A 19,283-nucleotide genomic window follows, 5' to 3' on the forward strand; every position below is an offset into this window, starting at 1 on the left:
GAAGAACTATTTGAACAGCTCAGCACGCACAGCTTTAGGGATGTTATAAAGATTATCGATGTAGCCGAACATTTTGTAAAAACCGGTAAGTGTATGTCATTCTTATTCCATATTTTTTTTTATTCATAGAGCTAGAGCTATAATGTATGAATTAAATCTTTCAAACCATTGAAACAAAGTCATTAATAAAAACTTTCTGCGATCAGATGCAGCAAATGTATATGTAGCTATGACCATGTAACATGTGCTTAATTGAACTATAGAAGCTTGGCTTGTGTATAAGCCGTAGGGTGATATGATTTCCAATGATATCTTTCGCCACTTATCATTCCGGCGTCCTGTTGTAGTTACTTGTATTCCCATATATATTCTTAATTAGCTAAATAGATTGCTTATCAAGTACGGCCGGCTAAACCGCAATTTATAATATAAGGCTTGGAACACTCTAGCCCCATAGCTTTTTACCTCGAAACTTTCGTTACGTTCTATACGAAATTTCACTTCTTAAAATGCGGAGAACAATTAACTTTCAAAGCCAATGTAACTTTATGGGGATTACTGAAAGTATCGATCAGTCTTTTGGAGACAATAAATCATTAAATTGCTAGCCGAAGATTGAGTAAAAGCGCAGTTTTATAATTACAGCACGAGTGCCGGTTCCATACGCAGGACAAAAATCATATCGGCATATGATACAGAGTCGTCTTTCCAGAAACAACGCATGGTTAGATTTACACTTATCGCACAACGGCTGGGGGCAAATGCTTATTTTATTGGATTCGTTACGGGCAACTTGGCTTTCTATGAAACCAGAGGATCAGAGACAATATAGATGATTAGCAGCAGCAAAATATTTGCTGCACTACATTAAAGATTAAAATCTTATATACCGCAAAACAGTTAGCGTGTTACTGCTTATTTATAGACCCATTGGCTGGCAAAGTATTTATTGTCCATACCATTAATAATTTCACCAAGTGCATGTTTTTTTTCGCGCGATAGCAACTAATTGTCTTTGGCATAACTGGTCGAAAACCCTTATCTTCAAATTGCCGGCAAGGTTAGGACCATGCAATTATTGGCATACGAAGTATAGTCATGCATAATAATATACATTGAAAAATTATATACAATAGATGCATCAAAATTGTTGAAACTCTTCAGCTATCAGAGAATTCTCTCGATATTGAGAAGCTAAGTCATGCACAGACGATAATCCCGATCCCTCCCGAACGTCAAGTTTTCGTGCAAAAAATTGATAACAATCCGAAGCCTATACCAAATCGACCCGTACCTAAATTAATAGGGACCTTAAGCATGTAAGACGGCAACACGACGACGACGTGGTTGGAATACTCCTTTAAATAAATGTTATGATAAAGCGTTCTTCTATGATTATCAACTGTACCAATTTAATGAGATATAAGACGTTAAAAAAACTGTGTTTACGTTTAGGGAAAATTCTATAGAGCCTAATTCGAGGTAGCGCTCACTGGGTCCTGAAATGCCGACGTTCTACATAGGACGTAATAAACGACGTTCTGCCGTTGTAAACAGAACGTAGATCACGTCTAAAACTCCCACGGGTATTTAATAATTCATTTCTTCTCAAGGAAGCATTGTATTGATAGCTGCCGTCGTCGTGTTCCCGTCCTACATGCTTAAGGTCCCTAATATCAGCCACCGCCTACTTCAACCTAATTCTAACCTACCTTATATCCTGAAAAAAAGTATTTTGAAATGCATAAAGACTTTCTGATCTTGGGCTGAATAAAGTTCTTTTAATATAATTTTTTAGGACTGAAATATGTCACTTCAATCATTGCAAGCAGAATTCGACAATCGTTGTTGGGACACAGGACCACCAAAAGAACTATCATTCCTTACTTTATCGTTTTCATTTTTTTTCACACTACTCAACATCCCGGGAAATACTCTAGTGATCATTGTTGTCGCTAAGGATCCCCATAGGAATCTTCGTAACTACTTAATGTGTAACCTAGCCTTGGCGGATCTTATTGTGGGTTTAATATGTGACCCGATTTCAGTTTATATTCACTGGAAAGAAGTTACGGATTCAGAGGTAACCGAACTGAACTATCAGGTAAATCACCTGTCCTATTTCATTTCCTGTACAGCATCGGTCCTCAGTCTTGCTGCAGTTGCTATGGAACGATACCTCGCTATCAGAGACCCGCATAACTACAGGAGCAAATGCACCGGAAAAAGGATCCTACTCACAATCGTCGGTATTTGGCTTTTCTCCCTTAGCCTACCGTGGATTTACTTAAATGTCGGGTTTATTGCATACGCTTTTATATTTGCCAACTCTGCAGTTGCAGTTGCAGTCTTCATAAGTTGCTTCACTTACGGCCTTTTTCTGAGGGCTTTTAAAAAGCGTTTAAGAGGAAATAGCCAGGAACATCTGGCGGGAGACGATAATCACCGGCAACTCAGCGATCAAAATGAAGACACGCTATCAAGAAGAAACGCAAACACACGTAGAGAAAAGGCAGAGCAACTGGAACAGAGAATAACAAAAATGTTTTTAGTTGTGCTCTTGGCTTTATTATGCTGCTACGTCCCTTCAACTGTGCTCATTTATGCATTGGGATTTTGCAAATCATGCAGGTGCGAAACTCTCCATTGGTTCAAAGATTTACAGCATCTGTTTGTGCTAGCTAACTCAAGCGTCAACTTCTTCTGCTACGCATTTAGATCACCGAGATTTCTCAGCGCATTTAAAACAATACTTAAATGCAGGAGAGAAAATGTCTCGCACGAAGGAGTTGCATGATGGGAAGATACCATTGACAACAGTTGGATCGTTTTCAGAATTCGAACAAATTCGGTGACGCCCAAAATTGAAAACCCGTTTCAAATAGAAACACTTACAATAATCAAAACAATGTCGTAAACGCGTCAAAGTGGCTGATGTAATATTTTTAACTACTTTTTTACAAATCACATATTGTCCTATATTTGGAAGTCGCTATCATCATATAAGTGTATGAAATATCATACGATTCAATTACGTGAAAACAAGTCGCGTTGCCAACAACCAATTGATCACACGACATTATTTCGATTAAAAGAGCAAACTTGAGTTATGCATCATAAATTCGAATGCTTATAACATGTTTGTATAGAGATGCAAGTCTGTCAGATATCTTCTGCATGTGAATGTATACATTAATTTCGTTCATATAGTGCTATAAGCCTATATATATATATATGTATGTAAGCGCGGTTCGTTTAGGGTTCTTAATTGTGGAGTAAAATTGAACTGCGATGAACTTGACAATCGCATGTCGTTTGGCTGACGTTGAAAGATCAAAAAACTTTTTCAAGTTCTGCTGTATCCCACGGCTACTTTGCCTCAGCGCTTAGCTTGAACAACCGCTGATTGCGTTCCAATAAAAAGTAGATTTTGGGCAGACAACATTAGCCACCTTTCTTTGGATTGCGTTTGGTTATTTATATAGATCAGTTTTGAACTGAAAATTATCACCGACTTTTTGCTGATGCGCCCCCGTAAACAGAAGCAAAACAGCTGTATAGAGTTGCCGACATCGCACAACAATTTTATTGTGTCTGGTGAAAAAGAATAAAAAATTGATATCGACTGTGCTATTTGTAAAACTCATTGGTTGCATTTCCACAGCGATGTCTACAACATATTTTCATAACAGACTGAAATGCAAGTTATGCCACCTACTCAATGGACATCATCATGACCTCCTCTTACGGTGCAACCAAACTCCCCCTACTCTTTTTATGATGCAGTAATTTATTTTTTTCGCTTTCTGAGGCGAGTTCCACAAAATTTCCGGTTGGTCTTAATTATTTCATCGCAATCTGTCGAACAGAGAATTATTTGCACGTTTTTTAAAGTACGCGCATAGTGCCTGTCAAATGCTTATTGATTGATTGATTGATTGATTGATTGAATTTAATAATCGTAATTTGCAGTTAGTAAAAACTGAATTATATACGATGTACATAAAAGACACCTAAAGGTATATACATGCATAAGTTTAACTAAATCTAATATATAATTATCTTACAATTATAACAAATTAGGCTATTGTTCGAGACTGTTAGCGATTATGAAGGAGTTCTTATACCGATCAGTTCGAATTCGAGGTAGAGAGAATTTTCTACATCGTCTTAGGAAATATTTACAAATTTTTTCCTGAGGAACTAACGAATTTAATTTATGATCTCTATCTTGGGCTTGTTCAAAAAGTTTGTGACACGCAGCAGATCTTCGATCAAACAATGAATCCAACTTCGAAATGTTAATAGCGTCATCATAACCGTGGTCCGGATATACTCTTCTCAAAAACCGTTTTTGTACCCTCTCAATCTCGTTGCTTAGGTACACCGGCAACGAGTTGTGAAAAACAGGTGACGCGTATTCCAAAATCGACCGTATACATGCACAATATATCATTATTATGTCTTCGATAGGGACATTTGCACGTTTAAGTTGTGTTATCAGATATAATCTCTTGGTAGCTTTCGACACAATTTGCTCCACATGTGCTCTCCACTTTAGATCACTGCTGACTGTAAGTCCAAGGATCTTAGCATGGTTCACTATTTCGAGTTCTTTTCCATTGACCAGTAATGGGGCTAGCGTGTTGCCATGATTATTATTCCTAGAAAAATCAATTCTGAGTTCTTTACATTTATCTTCGTTTAGTTCAGCTAGGTTGGTTATAGTCCAATTTTGAACATCATCAACATCTAACTGAATTGTACTGCGTTGACCTTTTTTCAGTATTTCCGAAATAGTTGTGTCATCGACAAATTTCCAAGGATCGCTATGTGACGTTGTCAGGTCATTTATCATTAGTACATATAACCAGGGACCAAGCTTGGTACCCTGGGGTACACCCGCGCGAATCTCACTCCATTGCGAAAAGCAATTGTTCCTCAATTTTACCCGCTGCATACGGCCAGTAAGGAAATCCAAGATCCAATTTATTGTAGAAGGGGGGAGGTTAAGTTGTCTGATTTTAGCAGAGAGTCGTTTATGATCTATCAGATCAAATGCCTAAACGGCCTCTCTTGGCCGTTTTCACACAAGAGAGAGACGCATAATGCGTCTGACACATAATGCTTCTTCAATATTTTGCGTAATATTTTGCGTAATATTTTGCGTATTACGCATAATGCGTCTCGACACTAGTTATTCGTCTTCAGTAAAAAGACGGACAACAGACGTATAATACGTCGAGACGATTAATGTTCAGTTTTTCGTCTTAGAGACGCATAACCAACGGTAGTTCATTTAGGTGGATAATGCGTCTGTTGTCGGTCAATTATTGTAGACGCATAAGTAGACGCATTTATGGCATTTATGCGTCCAGGCGCATTTATGCGTCCAGGCGCATTATGCGTCTCTAGTGTGAAAACAGCCAATGATAAATTTCACGTTAGCCTTCTAGTCTTCAACAAAATGCTCTATCTACTTCTTCAGTGTTTGTTACTGATTTGGGGTTTTGCGTGTTTTATTTTTTGAGCGTTTTTTGGGCTTCCCAACGTGAATTTTGTCGGCCTTGTCAGCCACAGGCCCCTCAACAGAGTCCGCAGCGTATAAGATGCTTCAATCAATGAGGTTAATGCTGACCTCTTTTGGATGCACTAACTATAGCCGTACATTCATAGCGAGGGATCTTGTGCGAGAGATGGAAAGTAAGAACAGAGTGAGTGAAGCTATTTCGCGATGTCGAACCTTCAAAAGAAAGATCGGTCCATTTCAAATCAACTTGAATCCAGTGGTGTCGATTATTTCTGCTGTCATAATTTGGGGCCCAATTATCTGGTCGATTGTTGATACAGAACGTGCTTCGCATGAAATGGGAGAAGGTAAACTTTGGATCACTGAGAAGTTCACTTGGTTGTACATCATCACACAGGATGCATGGTTCCTTTTCTTGATAATTGTGTATTTCTCAAAATATGGCAACATGAAGCTCGGCAGAGACGACGAAGAACCAGAATTCAGCGACATATCGTATTTTACCATGTTGTTTTCGGCTGGTATCGGAATAGGATTGTTCCATTATGGTGTTTCTGAACCAGTTTTTCTTTATCATCCTGGGGAGGAATACGGAAACAGATTCTGGAACTGGTATGCCGTATTCCATTGCTTTGTCTGTACGTTGACACTATGAAAAATCATGGCCAGAAAATTCGGACATAATTAACATTCTACTTCCGCCTAAATTTGCATATGGTGTCAAAATAAAGCTTCGTGAGTTTATAGTAAACTGTAATGTGCACAGCACTAAACGCTAAAAATACACCTTTAGGTAGGTCGATTATAATTTGCCTTAATTGCTCGTTGCAGAGCAAGTTAATCTTAATACTTTATATTTTATATAGTATTTCGTAATGTTTTATCAGTATTCGTCCTGCATTTTCAAAACAGAGTTTTGGTCATTTATCACGTTGAATACCATATAAAACGAAAACTGTAATAGCGTAGAAATAAAACAAAAATGCAGAGCCGACATAAACCTTTACCAGCAAAATATTACCTCAGGATCTTTAATATGACACGAATTACAAGAAACAACCAGGGCAAATTGCAAAGATGCAATGATTTTCTTAAATTTTGCGAAATTTAAGAATGCGCAATATAATTTATAGTTCTGCAAACGAGTAATATTTGAACAGATATGCAAATTTGCGACGGCAATCTGCATATTCCATGTCCACAATTTCTGGCCATGTTCTCATTTTCTCCATGCATGTACTTCATTACGCCTTGGTAGTAAAACCAGATAAACACGTCCAGGACGCACCAAATTTATGACGCGGAAGTGATATGGAAACATTGGTCGTTAGTGTTAAGAACCCGTTAGTGTTTTATTTGTTGATATTTACCGCTCTGACTTTGTTTACCAAAAACAGCTAAATTGGAAGTGGACATGCAGCAGTAGTGGAGTAGTATTACTTCTCGCGTCAGCGTCGTAAATTTTGTGCATCTTAAGCAGAATTTCCACTTCAGTATAATTATCATACACGTGTTGTTACGTACCGTAGCATTTTGGAAATTGGAACTAACGACACAATTCACACAAAGAAAAATGCTAAGTTACACGACACGCGTATCAGATTAGTGAGTGGTAATCCCGCTTTAAACCATTAATATCGTCTTATGATGCAATTATTTCTTGAATTATTTGACATGCGGAATGTCACGATACATATTTTCTAGAATCACTGCGTCCCGGCCCGCGCGATGTTTTCTGAATCTATGTCGATATAATTTACATAACATACCAGATACAGGTTATAGAGACCAGATATCGTACCGTAATGTGAAAGTACCTGTGAGTATAGAACACTGCCATGATGCAATGACGAGACCCAACCGCTGGAGTCTCCACGTTAATCGACTGTTTCATGATTCATCAGTCCTCCTCCCTCGCATAATGTTCTACTGAAAATAGACTGAATTCACGACTTCCTTAACGTAATGTGATGTACGTGTGATGTACGGCGTAACCGTGTTCAGCTGATAATTTCAGCAAGTATAAAATAAAGGTTATTCTGAATATATTCATTGCGTAAATCAAATATTTCTTATCTCCTGAAGATAATTCAGATTTGAATCGAAATATAGATTTTAAATTTGGTTGTGTATTTGTCAAAATTTTCTATTTACGCAATGAATCTATTCGGAATAATCTTTATTATAACGTTAAAATTGTGCATGTCAACTTATCATGTTACAAGTGTCACCTATGAGCACAGAACACATAGAATTAATATTCACTGTTCTATAGCGCTGAATACGAGGAAGGCGCTGGGCAAAAGGATGGCAGAATGTAATATTTACTGGTAAATGCCTAAATACCATGATAATCTATTGTAATCTACTTGTATAGGTACACGGATAACCAGAGAGCTCAAGATGCCATAAATATCACATTTTTTCATTGGGGAATTCACGGATGGATTGTCTACACCCTGCTTGGACTCCTCATGGCTTTCATAGCGTATAGAAAAGGGCTCCCGATGACCATTCGATCGTGTTTTTACCCTCTACTTGGCGACAGAATTTTCGGAGTTGTTGGCGATATTATTGACATACTTTCTGTCGTGTCAACCATGTTCGGCGTTGCGACAAACCTCGGGATTGGTGTCTTAACATTGAATTCTGGTTTGAATCGCATGCACAGTGGCGTTGAGGAAACAACAAATAATCAAATAATCATCATTTGGGCCGTCACGTGTCTCTCTACGATATCTGTCGTTTCCGGTCTCAAAGTTGGAATTCGTCGACTTAGTGAAGTTTGCTTTGGACTTGGAATATTTCTAATGCTGTTCGTCTTCTTTCATGATAACACCTGGTTTTTCCTCAATTTGTATGTTCAAAGCATAGGGTACTATTTCCAATATCTAGTGCAATATGCATTCCACACGGATGCCTTTGCGCAACTTGCTAATGCCCCGGATGGGAAGCAGGCGCCCAATTGGATGGCTGATTGGACAGTTTTCTCCTGGGGATGGTGGATTACATGGTCTCCTTTCGTTGGGATGTTCATTGCAAAAATATCTCGCGGTCGAACTGTGAGGAATTTTATCAACGCCACTCTTACAGCACCAATCCTTTATATATTCATTTGGTTTACCATTTTTGGTGGAGCCGGTTTGAAAATGGAGCGTGATGCGGCCATCGCTGGCATAAACTGCAGCTCGGAATTAGGAGGAACAAACGCAACAGAACCACTCAACAGGTTGTTTCGCTTGTCCTGTCGAACCGAAAGCCAAATGTATTTTGACGTTATCCAACAGTATGGAAACAACCTTGGAGGATTCTTAAAAGTCGTTTCCCTAATCAGTGCTGTGTTGTATTTTGTTACAAGTTCTGACAGTGGTTCGCTCGTAATTGATTGTCTTTCAGCGAACGGAAACCCTGACCCTCCCGTGATTCAGCGCGTCTTCTGGGCGTTCACCGAAGGAGCTTGCACCACGGCGCTCTTAAAAGCTGGTGGAGAGAAAGCGATTGGTGCTCTTCAGTCATTCGCCATTGCACTTGGCCTGCTCTATGCCTTCGTACTCAATCTAATGTGCTTGTCACTTTGGCGAACAATGCAAATGGAGGCTGGGGACTACGACCACCACAGGAACACATTCTCTTCCAGTCTCATTTCGGTATTTGACAAACCATCCTGGCGACGAGTCTTGGATATTCTGATCTGGATCGTGGCACCCTGGTGGCCTGCTGGCCATGCAGCAGGAATGCTTTATGTGAAAAGCCCCGTGCGCTATATGGTTGTCATGGCATCGCTGTTTTACGGCTGGGTGTTATTGGAAATCCTACAAGTTGTTGAACCTGGCCTGGCGTATGTCGGCTGGGTTGTTCTCATCTTTTTCTTCATATATTTAGCTTCAATCAGGCTTGCTATGCGTGAGTATTTTGAAATAAAATCTAGCACTATCGAAGATGCGATTCTCGTATCAGTTTTCTACCCCTTAGCCGTGGATCAAATGTATCGGCACATGCTTATCAAGGGGAAAAGTAAGAAAGATGATCCAGGAGTAGGATCCATTGATCTACAAGAAGTTTTCATAGATAAAGAGAACGAATCTCAACAAAAGCTAGAAATTGTTTAAGGGGATTTGGAAATAAATTTAAAATATGTTTTGCCTACTTTAAAAGAATATATGTTGGAGACTGACAGATATGTAATTTGAGTAGGGATTAATTACGGGGTAAATTAAATTAAGTTATTTCAATCCAATCGAACAAGGGAGTGGTGTTAGTGTGACGTTGACTACTACTAATTGATTACAAAGGCCAAACGTCGCCCGCTTGAATCATGCAATGCCGAGCTTTCTGTTAAATAATTCGTGAAAAATTATAGGAACGGCACCGAAGTTAGTTGAAATCAAATTAACTTGCCCGTCAGGCAAAAACTGATCCAGAAAATTATTTTTGTATACAGATTATACAAAATTATGATAATGATGCGTGTGTTTCCGCAGCATATTAGGCATTATTACACGTTTGATATAAGCGCTGAGAACAAACCTCGTCAAATTGCGCAAAAAAGCATTCCAAATTATCTTTGTTTTTGTTCGTTCCTGTTTTGGATTGTAACATGGACGTGTCCAAATACAAGCCAGTTTTCCCAGACCCCATGCAGTTAAAATATTTCCCACTGAATAATCCTACGCGGGTATATACCTTTATAAAGAGTGCGTGCTGTGTAATTGCGAAAAAAGCATCTTCCTGACTTGAACATACGTACGTGTATATCTTGTCAAAAAAGTTACGCCAGATCCTGTTTGGATCAGTTGTATAGATTAAAGGTAGTTGAGCGAGTTTTAACTTCTAACTATTAATTTGTGACAGGATTGACAAATCAGCATCAAGTATTTTTCAAAATAAGTACTTTTTAACTAATAACTTTTGTACAGCAAGACGTCAAAATTGCGTCATTGGTATTTACCAATACACCCTTTCGATAATTACGTCACAACATTATCGTTATTAAATTTAGAACCGCCTTAAATGAGATGGATTTAAAGTTTCACTCTCACGAGCCACGTGCGATGATGCAAAATATCCTTCTCCAACACATCCATGAAAAAGAACTTTTCGTTTTGATAAATAAATGTGGAAATAAGCCATTACTCGAAAAAAGGGGCTCCCATGCTTTAATGATAAATGCTAAGCCTCAAAGTGCATGTGTTGAAGAAGAGTGTTTTGTATCTTTGCACGTGGCTCGTGAGAGTAAAACTTGAAATCAATTTCAGTTAAGGTGGTTCTAAATGTAAAACGATAATGTTGTGACATACTATCGAAAGGGTCCATTGCAGTGGTCAATTGTATTTTTTTAAGGGCAATAGTATCAAAATATAAACCGATACTTTTATTCCCCTGAGATAAGTTAAACAAAATAAAGACATGTCGTTCTGATTTTTTTACGGCTGGATATTGACGACTTGTATTTCATCAGTGTCGTCATGGTGACGTGATGTTAGTAATTGTAAAGATCCAATGTAATAAATTATTTATCTGATCTTCTTTATTGTGGCGCCTCGTTGATGCCACCTCAGTTTATATCATTGTTATATTTTGTTCCATTGAGAAGAGCTACGGTACCGCACGTAGTGCTAATCTGCTATTCTCTCCTGCATCATTTTTGTATGCATGATTTTTGTATTTAATTAAACAGCACTGAAAACTGCAAATGTTTAGTCGACTGCCAGATCAACTTGAATTTTTTATATGAACTGAACTGTTGCTTGGATACATATATATTTTAACTTGTCGAACAAAAAAGAGTGAACAACGGACATAATAAGAACCTCATTCATTGACTTATAGGCTATCATAATTCCATATATTTGTTTACCTTTGGAGCAGGTGCAAGGGCTATCTATATAATAAGTGTCAAATGCATGTATGAGGAACTGAAAAATTAGATTTTCTAATTAAAATTTCAAGGAAGAACTATTTGAACAGCTCAGTACGTACAGCTTTAGGGTTCTATAAAGATAATCGATATAGCCGCACATTTTGTAAAACTGAACCGGTAAGTGTGCATGCGATTCTTATTTCACATTCTTTTTTTTATTCATAGAGCTAGAAGTCTACCTATATAATGGATAAATTAAATCTTTCAAACCAAGTCATTAATAAGAACTTCCAGCGATCAGATGCAGCAAATGTATATCTAGCTATGTAACATGTGCTTATAATTGAACTATAGAAGCTTGGCTTGGGTGTAAGCCGTAGGGTGATATGATTTCCAATGATATCTTTCGCCACTTATCATTCCGGCGCCCTGTTGTACTTGTATTTCCATATGAATTCTTAATTAGCTAAATAGCTTATCAAGTACGGCTGGCTAAACAATTTATAATACAACGGGCTTGAAGCACTCTAGCCCCACAGCTTTTTACCTCGAAACTTTGGTTACGTTAACGTTCATTTCACTTCTTGAAATGCGGACAACAAATTTCAAGGCCAATATAACTTTAGTTTAGGGCGATTAAAACAATCAGTCTCTTGGAGACAATAAATTCATTAAATTAGTAAAAAGTAGTAAAAGCACAGTTTTATAATTTCAGCACGAGTGCCGTTTCCATATGCAGAACAAAAATCATATCGGTACATGATACAGAGTCGTCTTTCCAGAAACAATGCATGGTTAGATTTACACTTATATCGCCGACCGGACAACGGCTGGTGGCAAATGCTTATTTTATCGGACTCGTTATGGGCAACTTGGCTTTCCATAAACCAGAGGATCAGAGACAATATAGAAGATTAGCAGCATCAAAATATTTGCTGCACTATTAAAGCTTAAAATCTGACCGCAAAACAGTTGGCGTGCATGTTACTGCTTATTTATAGACTCATTGGCTGGCAAAGTATTTATTGTCCATACTATTAATAATTTCACCATGCAGGTGCATGTTGCTTTTTTTTCGCACGATAGCAACTAATTGTCCCTGGCACAACTGGTCGAAAACCCTTATCTTCAAATTGCCGGCAAGGTCAGGACCAATTATTGGCATACGAAGTAGTCATAATAATATACATTGGAACTCTTCAGCTATCAGAAAATTCTCTCGATCTTATATTGAGAAGCTAAGTCATGCACAAACGATAATCTCGATCCCTTTTGAAGCCTAACGTCAATTTTCATGCAAAAAATTGATAACAATCCGAAGCCTACCAAATCGACACGTACCTAAATTAATATCAGTTCTCTAACACCGCCTACTTCAACCTAACTCTAACCTTATATCCTGAAAAAAATTTTTCAAACTGCCTAAATTAACACTTTCTGATCTTGGGCTGAATAAAGTTCTTTTAATACAATTTTTTTAGGACTGAAATATGTCACTTCAATCATTGCAAGCAGAATTCGACAATCGTTGTTGGGACACAGGACCACCAAAAGAACTATCATTTCTTACTTTATCGTTTTCATTTTTTTTCACACTACTCAACATCCCGGGAAATACTCTAGTGATCATTGTTGTCGCAAAGGATCCCCATAGGAATCTTCGTACCCCCTTTAACTACTTAATGTGTAACCTGGCCTTGGCGGATCTCATTGTGGGTTTAATATGTGACCCGATTTCAGTTTATATTCACTGGAAAGAAGTTACGGATTCAGAGGTAACCGAACAGGACTATCAGGTAAATCATCTGTCCTATTTCATCTCCTGTACAGCGTCGGTCCTCAGTCTTGCTGCAGTAGCTATAGAACGATACCTCGCTATCAGAGACCCGCATAACTACAGGAGCAAATGTACCGGAAAAAGAATCCTACTCACAATCGCCGGTATTTGGCTTTTCTCCCTTAGCCTACCGTGGATTTACTTAAATGTCGGGTTTATTGCATACGCTTTTATATTTGCCAACTCTGCAGTTGCAGTTGCAGTCTTCATAAGTTGCTTCACTTACGGCCTTTTTCTGAGGGCTTTTAAAAAGCGCTCAAGAAATAGCGAGGAACATCCGGCGGAAGACGATAATCATCGACAACCCAACGATCAAAATGAAGACACGCTATCAAGAAGAAACGCAAACACACGTAGAGAAAAGGCAGAGCAACTGGAACAGAGAATAACAAAAATGTTTTTAGTTGTACTCTTGGCTTTATTATGCTGCTACGTCCCTTCAACTGTGCTCATTTATGCATTGGGATTTTGCAAATCATGCAGCTGCGAAACTCTCCATTGGTTCAAAGATTTACAGCATCTGTTTGTGCTAGCTAACTCAAGCGTCAACTTCTTCTGCTACGCATTTAGATCACCGAGATTTCTCAGCGCATTTAAAACTATGCTTAAATGCAGGAGAGGAAATGTCTCACAGGAAGGAGTTGCATGATGGGAAGATAACATTGACAACAGTTGGATCGTTTTCAGAATTCGAACAAATTCCGTCACGCCCAAAATTGAAAATCCGTTTCAAATAAAAACACTTACAATAATCAAAACAATGTCGTGAACACGTCAAAGTGGCTGATGTAGTATAAAATTTAAAATATATTTCTAAAATAGCTTGTTTCTATCGGATGGCAAACAGCCTTAAGCCGCGGCTACACGGGCCATTTTCGTCGACGATTTTCTCTTTCTAGCGTATGTTTTGTGTGAATTATGTACAATGCGAATTATGCGAAATAAAGTAACCTACTCTGTTAAATTTACTTAATATAGCATACACCAAGAGAAGAAAATCGCCGCCAAAAATCGCCCGTGTAGTCGGGGCTTTAAACTGTAAATGACTATGTCCTGTTTCAAAGGAATTCAATATTTTGGTCAATTCGGGAAGGGAGCTAGAAAGCGGAACATTATTTTTTTTAAATTAGGACGATGCAATGAAAGCTAACTGATATAAAATGTGATTATGCGAAACTAAGGAATTTTTTAATTACTTTTTTGCAAATCACATATTGTGCTATTTATGGAAGTTGCTATCATCAAATAAGTGTATGTAACATACTTTTCAATTACTTGAAAACAAGACCGCGTTGCCAACAACCGATTTGATCACACGAATTATTTAATAGAAATTAGAATGCTTATAACATGTTTGTGTACAGAGAAGCAAGTTTGTCGGATTTTTCTAGTATGTGCCGAGTGAATGTATATATTAAGTTTGTTCATATAGTGCTATAGCGAGGCCTATATATGCATGTATAAGGTCAATTCGTTTAGAGTTTCTTAATTGTGGGTTAAATTAAACTGTGATGAGCTCGATGATCGCATGTCGTTTGACGTTGAAAGATTGAAAGTTCAAAAGACTTTTTCAACTTATTAAAGTCTGCTGCGGCCGGTTGTTCAAAAACCGGCTAGCTTAACCCAGGGTTAATTTAAAATCAGTTTTATTCAATTTTTTTAATCGCTTGTTTATGAAGTTGAACATATTTTTTCATAAATAGTTTGTCGATTAATAGAAGTCTTATTTTGTAAAGTCTTGAGACAAACAGCGGTGCAGGGGCATATAAACCAAAACAGCGGAGTAAGATTTTACACCTAGGGTTAGCGCTAACTCAGCTTTGAACAACTGGCGCCTGTCATAAAATTATGTGTATATATATATATATATATATATATATATATATATATATATATATATATGTATATAAATATATATATATATATATATATATATATATATATATATATATATATATATATATATATATATATATACAGTCGTTATCATTAAGGTTGTCACCTGGAAATATATATAAATACGTAAATATCGATCACGTGATTGTACTGCATACGTTAATTTTATGGGAAATCGTTGAAAATCTATCTTCAAAATTTCTCAAATGTCATGCTAAGGTGAAAAATACTGATAATAATATGGAAACAAGAGGTAAGTGAACAAAATAAGCCATGTTTAATGGTCACGTGATTGATATTTATATATTTGTATATATATTGACATGGACTACCTTAATGATAACGACTGTATATATATATATATATATATATATATATATATATATATATATATATATATATATATATTGAACATGATTTGCTCCAAAGTAAATTTGGAGTTGCAACACAAGTAATAATATAGGCAAAAATGTTCTCCGTGTTTACCATACTTACGCCCGTATTCAAAAAGCTCACTCACACTCACACTCATCGAGTGTGACATATAAATTTGGTTAATGCTGATCAATGAGAAAGTTCTCTCTGAATAGATGAAAAGATATAAGGTAAATCACTGAAAATCAAGCCCCTGTTCGGCCGAAAATACCGCCATTGAAACGTTATGAGAAGATTAAGATCTCCCACTCAATGAGTTTGAGTGTGAGTGAGCTTTTAGAATACAGGCGTTACCCTTGACGGGCATATTCAAACCTAAGAATGTAAATTTGTCCCTTTCCCTCACCAGCTCACTCATTACGAGTGCCTAGGCCTTGGGACCCTAGGAGGCGGTATATATATATATATATATATATATATAATATATATATATATATATATATATATATATATATATATATATATATATTGACTGCAGCCCCCGCTAAACGATTGTCTTATTTGTAAAACTCATTGGTTGCATTTCTACAGCGATATCTATACAACAGACTGATTTTTATCCGGCAACGGTCCGGCAATCCGGCACTCAATGGACATCATACATTCTTTGGATAACATCCACTTACGGTGCTATCAAATTCCCCCTACTCTTTTTATGACGCGCTTTTTATGATTTCGCTTTTTGAACTTTTTGAGTTCCACATGCGTACTATACCTTTCATTGGGCAACGCCATGCAGTCTATACTTATCTTTCGTTTATTCCGAATTATACGTTACACCCATTTAGTCCCACGCATCTGAAGTCTCAATGATGTCGGTTGTCTCAGGTTGTGCATTACAACAATTACAAGGCAATGCAACGAGGCGTTGACGAGATATTGTGAAGACCTTCTGTTGTTTATCCTTAGCTCTATTAAAATCGTTAAGTAGATCGAGCGTTTTTTGGGCCTCCCCAACGTGAATTTTGTCGGCCTTGTCGGCCACAGGCCCCTCAACAGAGTCCGCAGCGTATAAGTTGCTTCAACCAATGGGGTTAATGCGGCACTCTTGGATGCATTAATAACTAGGTGTACATTCATAGCGAGGGATCTTGTGCGAGAGATGGAAGGTGAGAACAGAGTGAGTGAAGCTATTTCGCGATGTCGAACGTTCAAAAGAAAGATCGGTCCATTTCAAATCAACTTAAATCCAGTGGTGTCGATTATTTCTGCTGTCATAATTTGGGGTCTAATGATCTGGTCGATTGTTGATACAGAACGTGCTTCGCGTGAAATGGGGAAAGGGAAAGCTTGGATCTCTGAAACGTTCACTTGGTTCTATATCATCACACAGGATGCGTGGTTCCTTTTCTTGATAATTGTGTATTTCTCAAAATATGGCAACATGAAGCTCGGCAGAGACGACGAAGAACCAGAATTCAGCGACGTATCGTACTTTACCATGTTGTTCTCGGCTGGTATTGGAATTGGATTGTTCTATTATGGTGTCGCTGAACCACTTTTTCATTATCATCCTGAGGAGGATTACGGAAACAGATTCTGGAACAGGTATGCCGTATTCCATTGCTTTGTCTGTATGTTGACGCTGTGCCAAATTTCCCATTTTCTTCATGCGTGCATTTAATTACGCCTTGGTTATAAAACCAAATAAACACGTTCAGGATACACCAAATCTACGATGCGGAATTAATATGCCGGAAACATTAGTCGTTAGTCTTGGGAACCCAGTTTTAATTTGTTGATATATACGGCTCTGACTTTGTTTACCAAAAACAGCTAAATTGGAAGTGGACAGAAATATTACTCGTAGATTTGGTTCGCTATTGTTATGTACCGTAGCATTGTACTGTGGAACTAAGATTTCGACACAAAGTGATATGAAGAATAGTGACTTAGTAATATCGTCTTATCATGAAATTATCAGACATAAGACATGCGGAATGTCACTAACTATAAATATTTTCTAGAATCACTGCGTTCTCGCGTGACGTTATTAAGTTGTTTTCTGAATCTATGTTGATATAAATTATATAAGATGCAATAGAGACCATGCAGACACCGCACCTCGAATAAAACACCCAGGGACCGGTTGTTCAAAAGCCACTTAGGGTCAAATATATCTTTTTTCATAAATATTTTCTAAAATTAAACTAAAATTTAACCCAAGGCCAAGGTTAGCGGTAACCTAACATTGAACAACTGGCCCAAGGATACCATGAGTTACCCAAAATAATTGGTAGAGGACAGTAAATTATCACGTTAAAGTTGTGCATGTCAACTTATCATGTTAAAAGTACCACGAGGTTAACGTTATAAAGGTACTGTGAAAGTACCTATGGGCACAGAACACTACCATGTACCATGACATAATTATTTTGACTTAATTACCTGTAGTATTGATAAATATATACAAATGCAATGACGAGACGCAACCGCTGGAGGCCCCGTTTTAATCCACTGCTTCATGATTCATCATTCATCTTTCATCAGCCCTCGCGTTCGCATGCTGTTCCACCACAGCGGTTCCACCGACAATAGACTGAATTTACCACTTTCTTAATGTAATCACGGTTAATAGAAAATACATGGTTTGTAGACCACATAAAACTACAATACAGCTCATTAACTATGTTGAGGTAGATTTATGCAAAAAATTATTCCTTTCTCATCACATATCTATTGTATTTGCACAGATAAACCGATAGCAATCTTATAATTAACATATTTTTCAAGTCAAGGTTGAAGAGCTTAGCAAGACGAATGCCGTTGGTACGTTTGGCTAAAATACAATAGACACGTGACGAGAAAGGAACCATTTTTTGCATAAACGTGGACAATAACATAGTTAATGAGTTGTATTGTGCTTTTATTTAGTCTCCAAACCATGTATTATCTATTAACTGAGATGTAATGTGATGCAGCCGTTTTTTAGCTGATAATTTCAGCAAGTATAAATTAAAGTTTATTGACTGATTCTGAATATATTCATTGCATAAATCAAATACTTTCTTCAGGAGATAAGATTTTACAAGATTTCTTATCTCCTGAAGATAATTCAGATTTAAATCGAAATATAGATTTAAAATTTGGTTGTGTATTTGTCAGACTTTTCTATTTACGCAATGAACCTTTATTTTGTAATGTGATGTGCCACGCTATTTATTTGCCTTTTCTACGTCTTTGAAATTCCCGTTTCCAATCAACAAAAGAAACAAGACCCAGACCGGATCTTGCAGGGTTAAAGTGTCAAAAAACATGCGACAAACGCAGAAAAGCTGGAGGTATTTAGACATGCAGGGGATATTCGAAACCACCATTTGTATCTGCAAACATTTTGTTGAGCCTGCGGTTACGCTTATATAGCGTGCACACTCCACACGTAAAAACTTTAGAAAACACAAACGATTGTGTTGTCAATACGAACACTGAACCGATCGATTCGGAAACGATACATAAATCGGTGAGATCTGATATCCACCCACTCACGACGCACTCAGTCAGACACACCAAAATCTCTGGCAGAGGACAGTAAATTATAACGTTAAAATTGTGCATGTCAACTTATCATGTTACAAGTGTCACGAGGTTAACGTTCCAGATAATGTGAAAAGACCTATGAGCACAGATCACACAGAATTAATATTCACCGTTCTATAGCGGTAAATACGGGGAAGGCGCTGTGCAAAAGGATGGCAGAATGTAATATTTACTGGAAAATGCCAAAT

General features: G+C 37.5%; 4 protein-coding genes across 4 annotated transcripts; all 4 read left to right on the top strand.

Annotated features, from left to right (window-relative positions):
- Positions 1-2,797, top strand: LOC114541447 (probable G-protein coupled receptor No18). The gene is made up of 2 exons (XM_028561368.1): positions 1-85; positions 1,799-2,797. Exon 2 carries the CDS (start codon positions 1,808-1,810, stop codon positions 2,795-2,797), a length of 990 nt encoding a protein of 329 aa, XP_028417169.1. The 5' UTR covers positions 1-85; positions 1,799-1,807.
- Positions 2,798-5,696: 2,899 nt separating this feature from the next.
- On the top strand, positions 5,697-9,639 carry LOC114541448 (glycine betaine transporter 1-like). Its single transcript, XM_028561369.1, has 2 exons — positions 5,697-6,142; positions 7,908-9,639. The coding sequence occupies exons 1-2, from the start codon at positions 5,697-5,699 to the stop codon at positions 9,637-9,639; spliced, it is 2,178 nt and encodes a 725-aa protein (XP_028417170.1).
- A 3,241-nt stretch (positions 9,640-12,880) lies between these two features.
- Positions 12,881-14,087, top strand: LOC114541449 (5-hydroxytryptamine receptor 7-like). The gene has a single exon (XM_028561370.1). It carries the CDS (start codon positions 12,881-12,883, stop codon positions 13,874-13,876), a length of 996 nt encoding a protein of 331 aa, XP_028417171.1. The 3' UTR covers positions 13,877-14,087.
- A 2,550-nt stretch (positions 14,088-16,637) lies between these two features.
- Positions 16,638-18,321, top strand: LOC114541439 (osmo-dependent choline transporter BetT2-like). The gene is made up of 2 exons (XM_028561361.1): positions 16,638-17,106; positions 18,292-18,321. The coding sequence occupies exons 1-2, from the start codon at positions 16,661-16,663 to the stop codon at positions 18,299-18,301; spliced, it is 456 nt and encodes a 151-aa protein (XP_028417162.1). The 5' UTR covers positions 16,638-16,660; the 3' UTR covers positions 18,302-18,321.
- The last annotated feature ends 962 nt before the right edge of the window (positions 18,322-19,283 follow it).

The sequence above is a fragment of the Dendronephthya gigantea genome, unplaced genomic scaffold (assembly GCF_004324835.1).
Source record: "Dendronephthya gigantea isolate DGI-Jeju-01 unplaced genomic scaffold, DenGig_1.0 000291F, whole genome shotgun sequence".
Lineage (NCBI taxonomy): Eukaryota > Metazoa > Cnidaria > Anthozoa > Malacalcyonacea > Nephtheidae > Dendronephthya > Dendronephthya gigantea.

Excerpts from the sequence above, each read along its gene's own strand:
- LOC114541447 (XM_028561368.1), top strand. The coding sequence starts at position 1,808 with ATGTCACTTCAATCATTGCAAGCAGAATTCGACAATCGTTGTTGGGAC.
- LOC114541448 (XM_028561369.1), top strand. The coding sequence starts at position 5,697 with ATGGAAAGTAAGAACAGAGTGAGTGAAGCTATTTCGCGATGTCGAACC. Across the intron at positions 6,143-7,907 it reads GGAAACAGATTCTGGAACTG|GTACACGGATAACCAGAGAG; the intron begins GTATGCCGTATT and ends CTACTTGTATAG.
- LOC114541449 (XM_028561370.1), top strand. The coding sequence starts at position 12,881 with ATGTCACTTCAATCATTGCAAGCAGAATTCGACAATCGTTGTTGGGAC.
- LOC114541439 (XM_028561361.1), top strand. The coding sequence starts at position 16,661 with ATGGAAGGTGAGAACAGAGTGAGTGAAGCTATTTCGCGATGTCGAACG.